The 12,849-nt window shown below is 49.1% G+C and overlaps 1 protein-coding gene across 3 annotated transcripts in view; it reads left to right on the plus strand.

Annotated features, from left to right (window-relative positions):
- slitrk4 (SLIT and NTRK-like family, member 4) overlaps positions 1 to 4,667 on the plus strand; it is a 5,089-nt gene extending 422 nt beyond the window's left edge. Inside the window, exons 2-4 of one of the 3 annotated variants that reach the window (XM_023819889.2) lie at positions 296 to 347; positions 505 to 802; positions 1,409 to 4,667. In XM_023819889.2, coding sequence (XP_023675657.1) covers positions 1,412 to 3,913 — 2,502 coding nt within the window. In that variant the 5' untranslated portion in view covers positions 296 to 347; positions 505 to 802; positions 1,409 to 1,411 and the 3' untranslated portion in view covers positions 3,914 to 4,667. Of the gene's footprint in view, positions 348 to 504; positions 803 to 1,369 lie in introns of all 3 variants that reach the window. The other 2 variants (XM_023819888.2, XM_023819887.2) reach the window with 2 other exon arrangements.
- The last annotated feature ends 8,182 nt before the right edge of the window (positions 4,668 to 12,849 follow it).

Consider the following 12,849-nt stretch of genomic DNA (forward strand, 5'->3'; position numbering starts at 1 on the left):
TTCTTTTATTTTCTTTTCTTCTTCTTGCACCATACTCCGTGCGCCTCGATGCAGATGCAGCCCAGTTCACTTTGGCTACAGGGAGGCGGTGGGGGGGCAGGGGGGGGTTAAAATTACACGGCGCTCTCCCTCATTTCGGCACAGCCAGATCCCCGGTGATGGTGCTTTATTATACGCACGCAGTCCGCCGCTTTGTCCGCATCTCTTCCTTGCTCACTTGTCCCATCTCGGCTTGTCTGAATTATTCATCTTTTTTCCAGTAAATACAAGAGCACGTTTTTGGTTTTTTTCGCAGAGACCCGGAGCTCGGAGCGATCCACCGGTCCTGCGACACCGGCACTCCGGAGGTGAGTAGCCGCGCGTCGGATCATTTCGCCCCGCTTTCCCCGTGTTGCCTCTGCGTCATTGCGCTTAAGATCGCCGCATCCGCGCCGAGTGCATGGGCTGTCTGTGCGCACTCGTCTTTCACTCTCTTTTTTCGCTCTTCCCCTTCTCGATCTGGAGGATGCCGGAGTTGTCTGGCAGTCGTGCCAGCCGCCTGCCGCTCTGTCCCTGCCGCCAGCCTCACCGTCCCAATGCAGCTCCTTCTGCGCCCATTCCCACCTGAAACGGCTCGCAGGGATACCGGCGACCTTGGGATCCTACCAAAATAAGTCCCATTCCAAGACGAGCGCGGCTTTTCCTTTTTTTCCGGGGGGGGGACCTGGGAAACCACATCTGCTCGTGTGGATATACTGCTGCTCCGCGCGCCCGTCAATGCTCCCTGTCATTTCGAGAGAAAGCCAATTTCCCCTGGCTCGGGGTGAGTCTTAACTTATTTATATTGCTCGCTACTATAACTATGTCTTTATAGCCAGATTTGTGGGGGGCGGGGGTAGTTTACATATATTTGCTTTTATATCTGGTAATATATTTTGAGTTATACTCTAGCTTTCGACGTGCGAGCTTTGATCGTCCCGTAGGATAGACTGTAAATGATACTGGCTTTTCTGATAAATTACCCAAGTAGCTCGACCCTCGCAATTTTCTAATCTGTCAGCAGAACCCCGTTCAGTTCTTTTCTTTTGAAATGACGAAAAAAAAACAGTAGTGTCGGGTTTATAGTATTTATTATTATTATTATTATTATTATTATTATTATTATTATTACTACTACGTGTTTTCATTTGCATACGATACAGCATTTGATCATTCCTAATATTAGTTTAAGGGTAAATAAATCGTTACACTATTTAGCTGTAATAAACTTGCAATACATAATATTACTAATAGTTTTAGTTGGTATCATGATTGCTTTTGTATTTTTATTTTATTTTATCTTTTTTTATTTTATATACATATATTTTTTACTTTTCCCCTTCCCTTTAAGGTTATTAAATTGTATTCTGGGGGATTTCTCTGCACACAGAAAATGCTGCTTCTCGTTCTGTTGGCGTTTTCCGTGTCGGGCTCCTCCGCTAACTCGGATGCTGACCTGTCCGCCGAGACCTGCAGCGCCTGCTCCTGCATGTCCATCGAGAACGTCCTCTACGTGAACTGCGAAAAAATCACGGTCTACAGACCGACCAATCTGAGGCCCCCAGCATCCAGTCTCTACCACCTGAATTTCCAGAACAACCTATTGATTATCCTTTACCCCAATTCCTTTCTCAATTTCACACACGCTGTGTCCCTACACCTGGGGAACAACAAATTGCAGAACATTGAGGGAGGGGCTTTTTTTGGACTAAGTTCATTGAAACAGTTGCACTTAAACAACAATGAATTAAAGGCTCTGAGGGCTGACACTTTTTTAGGGATTGAGAATTTGGAATACCTCCAGGCCGACTATAACCTGATCAAGTTCATCGAAAGAGGAGCCTTCAACAAGCTGAATAAGTTGAAAGTCCTCATCTTGAATGACAACCTCATTCAGAACCTTCCGGACAATATTTTTCGATTTGCGTCCCTGACGCACTTGGATATACGGGGAAACCGGATACAGAGGCTGCCGTACATTGGAGTTCTGGAGCACATCGGGCGAATCGTGGAGCTGCAATTGGATGACAACCCTTGGAACTGCACATGTGACCTGCTGCCCTTGAAGGCCTGGCTAGAGAACATGCCGTACAACATCTACATCGGGGAGGCCATCTGTGAAACCCCCAGTGACCTTTATGGGCGGCTCCTGAAGGAGACCAACAAGCAGGAGCTGTGTCCCTTGGGGATGGGGAGTGACTTTGATGTCCGAATGCCGCCTCTGCAGCCTGACACCGGGCAGACCACCTCCAATGCCTCCCCGACGACCATCCCGCGCCTGGTCACCAGGGCACCCAAGACCACTAACCCCTCCAAAATCTCTGGCATCGTGGCCGGGAAGCTCTTCCCCGGGAAGAACCTGAGCCAGATCGTCTCGTTCCAGACCAGGGTGCCGCCCCTCTCCCCCTGCCCCGTCCCATGTACCTGCAAAGCACACCCCTCCGACTTCGGCATCAGCGTCAGCTGCCAGGAGAGGAACATCGAAAACGTCGCAGACCTGGCCCCGAGACCCCCCAATGCGAAAAAGCTCCACCTCAGTGGCAACTACATCAAGGACATCAGTCCTACAGATTTCCAAGGCTTTGAGGGCCTTGATCTCTTACATCTGGGCAGTAATCAGATAATGGCCATCCGGAAAGGAGTGTTTGCCAACCTGACTAATCTACGCCGGCTATACCTGAATGGCAACCAGCTCGAGAGGCTCCATCCTGAAATGTTCCTGGGGCTCACCAACCTTCAGTACCTCTACCTGGAATACAATGCCATCAAGGAGGTGCTCGCAGGCACCTTTGACTCCATGCCCAGCCTGCAGCTACTCTACCTGAACAATAACGTTCTGCGGAGTCTGCCGGCCTACATCTTCGCCCGCGTCTCCCTGGCCCGCCTCAACCTGAAGAACAACCACTTCATGACCCTGCCGGTGAGCGGCGTCTTGGACCAGCTGCGCTCTCTCACGCAGATCGACCTGGAGGGGAACCCCTGGGACTGTACATGCGACCTGGTGGCCCTGAAGCTCTGGCTGGAGAAGCTGGGTGACGGCGTCGCCGCCAAGGACGTGCGCTGTGCCTCCCCCGTGCAGTTCTCTAACATCGAGTTGCGGCTGCTCAAGAACGAGATCCTGTGCCCAAAGCTGGTGGCAAGGCCCCCGTTCATCCTGACCAGCCCCACGCCCGTGGTCACCTCCGCTTTCCCGGCAGGCGTGGGCCGGACGCCTCCCGGTGGCCCCGTGCCGCTGTCCATCATGATCCTCAGCATCCTGGTGGTCCTCATTCTTACCGTCTTTGTGGCCTTTTGCCTGCTCATCTTTGTCCTGCGACGCAACAAGAGGCCCACGGGCCGTTCCGAAGGCCTGGGAAACCAGGAATGTGGCTCCATGTCGCTGCAACTGAGGAAGCACGAGCATGGCAAGCAGGACGACCTGGCGAGCGAGGCCTTCATCCCGCAGACCATCGAGCACATGAGCAAGAGCCACACGTGTGGCCTGAGGGACTCCGAGGCCGGCTTGAAGTTCGCTGACTCCCAGAGGCAGAAGACCCTGCTCAGGAACAGCTCCGACAAGGACAAGGATTCATTGCAGCTGTTGGATGCCAGAAAGAGACTGAGCACCATCGATGAGCTGGACGAGTTCATACCGAGCAGGGAGTCCAACCTGTTCCTGCAGAGCTACCTGGAAAGCAAAAAGGACTTCAACAGTATAGGGATGGGCGGGTTCGAGATTCGCTACCCAGAGAAACCGCACGACAAAAAGATTAAAAAGTCCCTTATCGGGGGAAACCACAGTAAGATTGTGGTGGAACAGCGCAAGGGTGACTATTTTGAGCTGAAAGCAAAACTCCAAGGTACCCCAGATTACCTGCAGGTGCTGGAGGAACAGACAGCTCTGAGTAAAATGTAGGGCTCCCCTGTCGCCCCCCTCACCCCAGTGACAGAAGTGCCTTCCAGAAAAATCATATTAAGTAATGGATAATTGGACCACTGTTTCCATGGAGAACTCCATCATTATGACATCATTTCCTTTAGAATTAGAGGCTGTACTGCAAATAAGGCCTTTGTCCCTCTCCCAGTGCGGTTATACAATGTTCTGCTCTAATGTCCCATCAGCCCACACTGAACTTCTAGGCGATAGCCCAACAGATGGCGTAGTAAGCGTCTGCTAGAGCAAATCCAGCGCCTTTTTCCTGTGTTTTTTTTTTCCTTTTCAATGGAACCACTGGATCTTTCAACAGTACAACGTGGTTTCCCTATTTCCACCCCTCCTGGGTAGTTTGTTCTTCTTATAATTGTCATTTTTCTGGTGGAAGTAAGGAGGTGGGATAGCTGGATAAGCAGACAATACCAAAACTGGAGCCTCTTAAGTTTGCCCGGGAAGCTACGAAAAGGTTTGGATTTCTTTGTATTACGCTAACGCTGTTGAAGCGGCCATGTACAGTGCTGAGGATTATGGGTCGCCGTCGCTGAGGGGCCTGCAGCACCTGTGCTCACCGGTAACGAAAGGCATGTTAAAACTTAAAAACAAACAAAAAAACTGTAGTTTTTCAATTATTCCAGTAAATATTTATGTAAAGATTAACCATGTTAATATTGTTTTAAAATGAAAAGGTGGTTCCCTGAGGTGATGAGAGCTTGTTAAGGCGACCCCCCCCCCTCGATTCGCCCCATCCGTCCCCCTCCCCCCATCATGTCGGGACGCTGAGCTCAAAGGGGAAAAGGGTAAAAAAGCAGCTGCTTGCCATGCAAGCGTATCTCTGTTTATTTTGTAAAACTTCATTATTTGTATCTGTGGAACAGTTTGTAAAATAAAACGCCCAAGAACTGAGATGACAGTACAGACAAAAAACACACAAAAACACTGGACTAGCTACAGCAACAAAAATGGTCAAATTATCGACAACCACTGTCAGCTGTCAATTTGTAGATCGGTTCACTTATTATTTAATTTATTTTTCTACGGAGGGTTATTTAAAGCTGGTCAGCACTATTTAAATGCATCACGGACACAGAGGATGTGTGAGTGAGTTTTCGGATGGCCGTAGAAAATACGATGCCTCTGCCTTGGGCCTTTTCTGAGCTTATTGGCTTGGAGAGTCGGGTGCTGTCTGTTACCAAGTGGCGCCCTCTCTGGCAGCTTTCACAATTACGTTGCACCAGGCGAGCCTCAATCAATTAGCACACTCTTATATCCCATAATAATTTGTAAAGGTTTCTTATTAATAATATGCAACCAAAATAAATGTGCATTATAGTGACACGATTCTGGACTGATGGCAGCGGAACCTTCCGGAAGGGAATGACAGAAGGTTGAGTCTGCAGAGCCATGATTCCACGCTGGAGGGCACACACACCGAGCCCTTTGCTCAGTTACCCAACATGTTCAGGATCTTATCACGCATCATGTGCAATATTAATACACGCAGTCACATCTGCTGAAACTGACATTGTGGGAATAGCTTCTGCTCTTTCCAGATGCTTCTATACACACTACATTTGGTTAAGTACTTATTTAAAAAGCTGTTAAGTTAAAGAGTGTTTGAAATGATCTCTTTTCTTTTCTTTTTGAAATACAAGTGAATAGAATGTAACTTGAAAAGCATAATAAACATAACTGCTCTGAGTCAGGATTTATTTATTTTCCTCATTTTTAACTACTCAGATTTTGAGCATCAACTGAACCTCCTTCTTCCACTGTTTTTTTTTCCCTCTCTATAAAATTTCATTCGTCGTTAGCCTTGCAGTACACCTAATTAAAAAGGTCCCAAAATAATAATCAGGGGAAATTGGGTGGCATTATGTTCACATGTAATTTTGAATGATACCTTTAATACCAAGCATAACGCAATTTCAGCTACTTTCATGAGTGCACTGCTCCTGGTTATTCTGTTTTGATGTCAACAATGATATGATTTACATGAAAATGGCTACATCTCCTGGTTTATCTCCATCGCTTATAACATAATGCCATAAACAGTGACTGCTGCGTGGTTTAAGAGAGAAGTGGATCTGCCTTGTCTTATTGCCTGATCCAATCAGCACACCACGCCTTGCCGCTTCCTCTGAGCCCAAAAGCCCGAATGTATCTCTGATCCGATTTCTGGCAGCTTGCGCTGGGCCAGTTTAGCTCTGGGTTAATGACACGGGGGTCTCAGAGTGTTTTATGGAAGCCATGTGCTGTCCAGCCGGCATTTATTCCTGGCGGGGTGAGGTTATAGGGTTCTGTCGGCCGTTTGGGATTTTTTGCGGTGTATGAACTGCAGATGATTGCTCTGTGTGTGTATGGTTTAACCCGTTCCATCCATCCATCCATTGTCCAACCCGCTTATCCTACTGGGACCCATTTCCTTTTGGATTTTAACTGGATAACCCCCCTTACCGAGTGTACTGCTGCCTCTCGCAATTGATTTATTAAAGTTTTTAGCTTGACGTGGCAAAAATACAATCCGATACCAAGCAGTATCTTTGTTTAGAGTAATCATTTTGTGTTTTCCTTTGATTAATGATCATTAATAGTGAATTACCTTTTCACCACTGCAGATTCTGTGGCCGCACCCTGCATATCTTTCCAGTGCCATAACAATGCCATCCCAAAGGGGGCGCTAGATGTACAGTCGGGCCTTGGCATTCACACCCAGCCGGCTTAAGAATTTTGCGAGTGTAAATCACAAGCGCACGCTGAGCTTATTTAACCAATCGGGTCGGCTGTCGCATGAGCCGGTTTAAACCCGCACAGACGGTGCATGAGCCCAGACGAGAACCAGCAAAGGGGACCGTCACACAGACCAGGTCCGGCAGAGCTCCTCTCGATAGCCCTGGAAATGCACCTCCCTCATGTTTGAGATCTGGTGGCCCTTTGACTTGGGGTTGTTTGCCATTCTGTGATCCTGTATGTTCGTTTGCTCATCTTTTACAGCCTCATTCCTCCCCTGAATAATACTATCATCTCAAGATGGTATCTGTGTGCCGGGTGATTCAGGCTCATACTGGGACTTGTTTTCGCTTGACCTTTAGCGCCATTCGTATTCAGGCAGGCTGCATAATGTAGACTCCTCTCCGGGCTTGGCCGTGTGAGGCAGGAAAGCTGCTCGGCAGGGCCGGGAATGCCGGGAATCCTTTTGTTAAGGACACAAGCCAGACGTCCACGACTCGTTACGCTAGCTGAAGTCGTGTCCGCGAGGGAGGGAGGCCGGCGTGCCGGCATGAAGACCACAGTCATGGTAAACGTTGTTTATAATTCCAGACAGAGCTGTTTTTCTGGAGTTGATGTCTCACCCATAAAGTCAGCATACTGTATAATAGCAAACATCTATGGGGGTAAATATACAGTATAACCCCCACCTGCTCCTGTGCCCCCCAGGGCTAGCGGTATAAATGTTAAATTTATGACGAGCGTGTGCCGAGTGAGACCCCAGGATGCGTCAGGTCAGTCTCCATCCCGAGAATTCAGGAACATGGAGCCCCCCCCCCCCCCCACCAAAAGCCTGGCCATTAAGGTGTGAGCCCCGCCTGATGTATCATCAGCGAGGCGTGCGGTGTTTCTGCCCCGGGAGCAGTGTTTACTCGCTATGAAAATAAGTGTGAAAGGCAGCTGCAGCTGATTCATATTATATGATTGGAAGGGGATTTGGAAAGAGACCAGGGCCTTGCATTGGGAAGCGGGAGAGAAAGACTCCATGAGGATGTGGTGGGTCAAGGGTGGGCGGGGCAAGGCAGGGTGGGCGGGGCAAGGCAGGGTGGGACAAGGATGGGCGGGGCAAGGCAGGGTGGGACAAGGCAGGGTGGGACAAGGATGGGCAGGACAAGGCAGGGTGGGCGGGGCAAGAGAGGATGGGTGGGACAAGGATGGGTTGGACAAGGATGGGTGGGCGGGCCAGGGCAGGGTGGGCGGGGCAAGGCAGGGTGGGACAAGGCAGGGTGGGACAAGGATGGGCAGGACAAGGCAGGGTGGGCGGGGCAAGAGAGGATGGGTGGGACAAGGATGGGTGGGCGGGGCAGGGCAGGGGGCACTTTGCTTTAACTCACCAGCAGTAAATAGTATTAAGCTTAATAATGCGCTCACCTTGACTCACTAAAATCGTTATTGAGGAGAAAAAAAAAAACTGAAAAAATGATCAGCTAACTTTAGTCTGTTTTATAGTGGCTATATACATATTTCATTTAACATTTATTTATTTCACAGATGGCTTTGGCCCAAAGCAGAACAGAATCAGTGAGCAGGATCAGCCAGTCCCTGCAGCAGTTTGGGATAAAGACCTTTCTCAAGGGCCCAGCGCTGATGTGATTACTCTGCTGGCCACAGGATCTGAGCCCACAACCTTCTGGATGTGGGGACAGACTCATACCCCACTGAGCTACTCATTTCCCTCCCCAAATGCTGGGGAATTTGATTTATTTTTATGTCATTTAGAAGCACCACTCTGTGGGGGCCCGGTTCAGGGGCTTGATGGTTCCCACCATGGTGCGATCTGTGTTTATAAGTCACTAAGAAGGCTCTGGAAAGAAATTAGACACTCAACTCTGCAGGGAGGGTCAGTGGCGTCTCCCTGCACTGTCAGTGTCCTGACAATGTGTGAGTGCTGATATGCTGCTAATTGTCTCCCCTTGTTCAGAGTGTCCCTTTCCACCTCTGTCTAGGGCTGGTTCTGCCAATGGTGGAAATGGCACCAGCATTCCCTGTCTTTTGTGGCAGGAATGTGTGCCCCACCCCCCCCCCCCGCCACTTCCCAGTTCCCATCCGTACCGTCCTTTTTATGTTTCTTTCTAATTCTGCCTATTGAGGAGGGGGTCAGACAAATTTTAAAGGGCTGTGGGCTTTGAGGGAAGGAATTCATATAATCTACGCTGCCCACCCTATTTTGACAGAATAAAAGTGAGTGTTCTGATGTTTAAAAAGATAACACATAGTGATTTAGCAGCTCTGACTAGCAGCTCGTGGCTGGCGGCAGCCGGGTCTGTCTGAGCTGCTCCTTAGGGCTGCCTGCCCAAGTGCCTGCATGACTTTCTGCGTCGTTTTGGAGAGAATCCAGGTTATCTGGGAACACGGGGTCAACCGGTCAAATTCCTGCTGAGTGTGGGATATGAGGCTCGGAAATGTAGGATTAGACACATGACATCCTGTTTGGATGAAACCGCCGCCTTTCTGCGTGCAGAAGCGTGAAATCGGTCCCATCATGTCATGTTTTATGTTTTATGCATGTCCTGTCAGAAGATGGGTTTGTCCAGGCTGTTAGAGGGGCTCACGCTGGCTGGGGGGAGGGACGGGAGGCCGTCGTGTATCTGTCACAGGGGGACCGAGGGTGGCTCTGCCTGTTGCTGACCACGACCACATGGCTCTGCCTGTTTGCTGACTGTGACCGCATGCATCTGCCTGTTGCTGATCATGACCACTGCACTCTTCCTGTTGCTGACCATGACCACATAGCCTTGCCTCTTGCTGACCATGACCACACAGTTCAGCCTGTCACTGACAGTGACTACATGGCTCTGCCTGTTGCTGACCGTGACCACATAGTTCTATTTGTTTTTTGCTGTGACCACGTGGTTGTTGATCATGACCACATGGCTCTGCCTGTCACTAACCGTAGCCACATGGCTATGCATGTTGCTCACCATGACCACAAGGTTTTGCTGGTTGCTAACTGTGACCATATTATTTTGATTGTTGCTGACCGCGACCACACGGCTCTGCTTGTTGTAGACCATAACCACAGGACTCTTCTTGTTGCTGACCTTGACCACATGGCCCTGCCTGTCACTGACCGTGACCACTTGACTCTGCCTGTTGCTGACCGTGACCACATAGCCCTGCCTGTGACTACATGGCTCTGCCTGTCACTGACCGTGACCACATAGCCCTGCCTGTCGCTGACTGTGACCACATAACTCTGCCTGTCGCTGACCGTGACCACATAGCCCTGCCTGTGACTACATGGCTCTGCCTGTCACTGACCGTGACCACATAGCCCTGCCTGTCGCTGACCGTGACCACATAGCCCTGCCTGTCTCTGACTGTGACCACATAGCCCTGCCTGTTGCTGACCATGACCACATGGCTCTGCCTGTCACTGACCGTGACCACATAGCCCTGCCTGTCTCTGACTGTGACCACATAACTCTGCCTGTCGCTGACCGTGACCACATAGCCCTGCCTGTTGCTGACCATGACCACATGGCTCTGCCTGTTTCTGCCTGTGACCACACAGTCCTACCTGTTGCTAACCAAGACCACACTAGTCTGCCTTTGCTGACCGTGACCACACTAGTCTGCCTTTGCTGACCGTGACCATGGAAATGTGGTTTTGCATTTTTTTTGGCTTCGACAGTGACATTGTGGCTCTTACTCTTATTGACAGTGACCAGAACATTGTTGTTGACCATGATTATAACAGTGTGGTTCAATTTGCTATTGGCCATCACTGTGTGTCTGTACTTGCTGTTGACCTTGACCCTGACCTGCTTGATATTGACTATGACTGTGTGGCTTTTCTTGCTGTTGAAAGTGACAATGTAACTCTGCTGTCGATTGACTGCAACTGAGTTTGCCGACCTGGTTAACCTCAGGGTCTTTTCCCTTCAGGAACAAACACAGTTGTCGTTTGCTGTGTCATGAGATGCCAGTCGAGTTTTATAAGAGAAACATAACTCAGCAGGAAGACTGCATCGTCATTTTTGACGTTAGCATGCTACCAATACAAGCCCACCCTCTTAATGATTAAAAGTCACTTGTATCAGACATGAAACAGCAGCACTTTAGCGTGTGCTACGTTCTGGTGTTGAGTTATAATGTTATGGTGTGTGTGTGGGGGGGCGCAATAATTCTCAGCCCACACGATAAGCCCTCATTATTATAAGTAGCGTGAAAGCTTGCCGGGGAGTACACTGTCTTTCAGGTTTAGCTTTAATTACACCCGACCCACGTGCTCATTCCTGTGCGCTTTGCTCAGCGTTGCCCCTATGGCTGATAAATTGTGTCTCTCCCGCATCCCGGGAGAGAGGCAGCATTCCGCCTCCGTTCGGCTTGCGTGCGACTGCCTTTGTGTGCCTGTCGGATTAGCTGCGCTTCCTCCCCCGAGTCACTGAGAGGTGTGGACGAGCCGTGACGCTACCGGCTCGTTCCAAGTTGGCCAGCTAGGTCCGGGCCCTGTTTCTGCGCCCACTGCCCACCGCCGTTCTTCATGGGCTTGCGCGGGACCTATAAGGAATTCGGCGGATATTGCAGGCTGTTCAGCACCTGGAAAGGTTACCTGGATACCGAGACCGTTTTAGTGGAGACCATTTATCACCATGTCCTGCTCGTAAATAGGCTCGTTTCAAGCTTTGAAAGTCACTTTGGGGAAATTCCTGCTAAGAAACTATGACTGGTTACCGTGGAGACTTCTGGGCACCTCTGGTGGTATAGAGGTACTGGACTAACTTAACCAGAGAAGTTAACAAACCAGCTGTGACATCAAGGGTCCTTTAAGGCTAAAAGAAACGCCACGGGGAGAGTGACTTCAAGGACCCAGATTAATGAACCGTAATTCTGAAAAAGAGTTTCATTTGCTCATTCACCCGGCTGACTTAACCAGCCGTTCCATGCAGTTACCCCATTTGTAAAGCATTAACTGGGTGTGGGGCTGCTGATCGATTATTTTGAAAATATTAACACCCAAACGCTGTCAGATGGCTCTGCCTAACACTGCTCACAACCATGTTTGTGTTTCTGTGTCGCCATGCAGCATCCGTTAACATAAACGGCATGTACAGAAAACCCAAAGAGAGAGAACCAGTAAGGGCCTCCATTTGTAAGGCAGAAGGAAATGTATAATGTATGTATATTTAGTTGTTTATTTAATCATATGCTTATGGAAATGAGTCACTTGCGTATGACGTCGGTTGAATGCGGTTGAAAGCGGTCCTCTGCGATGCGTCCAGGCAGTGGATACGCCGCTGTTGTTCCTTGTCCGCTTTCCAGGCTCTGAGAGGAAATCGAAAAGGCAGTTATGATTATTGTTTATGGGGGAGGGCGGGGGTTGGAGAAGCCAGGAGCATGATGTGTTTTAGGGGTTTTTGGTGCTAAACGCAGAGCACCGTGTACCTAACATACTAAATGCACAGCACCATGTAGTTAACACACGAAACGCAGAGCACCGTGTACCTAACATACTAAATGCACAGCCCCGTGTAGCTAACGCACGAAACGCAGAGCACCGTGTACCTAACATACTAAATGCACAGCCCCGTGTAGCTAACGCACGAAACGCAGAGCACCGTGTACCTAACATACTAAATGCACAGCACCGTGTAGCAAACACACGAAACGCAGAGCACTGTGTAGCAAACACACGAAACGCAGAGCACTGTGTAGCAAATGCACTAAATGCTCAGCATCACATAACTAATGTACGAAATGTAATGCACAGCACAGTAAAAATAATGGTATAAATGCGCAGCACAGTGCAACTAACATACAAAATGTACAGCACAGTATAAATAATGGGATAAATGCACAGCACAGCGTAACTAATGTAGGAAATGTACAGCACAGTAAAAATAATGGGATAAATGCACAGCACAGCGTAACTAATGTAGGAAATGTACAGCACAGTAAAAATAATGGGATAAATGCACAGCACAGCGTAACTAACGTATGAAATCCACAGCACAGTAAAAATAATGGGATAAATGCACAGTACAGTGTAACTAACGCACGAAATGCAGAGCACCGTGTAGCAAACACACGAAACGCAGAGCACTGTGTAGCAAATGCACTAAATGCTCAGTATCACATAACTAATGTACGAAATGTAATGCACAGCACAGTAAAAATAATGGTATAAATGCGCAGCACAGTGCAACTAA

This window comes from Paramormyrops kingsleyae, chromosome 10 (genome assembly GCF_048594095.1).
Source record: "Paramormyrops kingsleyae isolate MSU_618 chromosome 10, PKINGS_0.4, whole genome shotgun sequence".
Taxonomy (NCBI): Eukaryota; Metazoa; Chordata; class Actinopteri; order Osteoglossiformes; family Mormyridae; genus Paramormyrops; species Paramormyrops kingsleyae.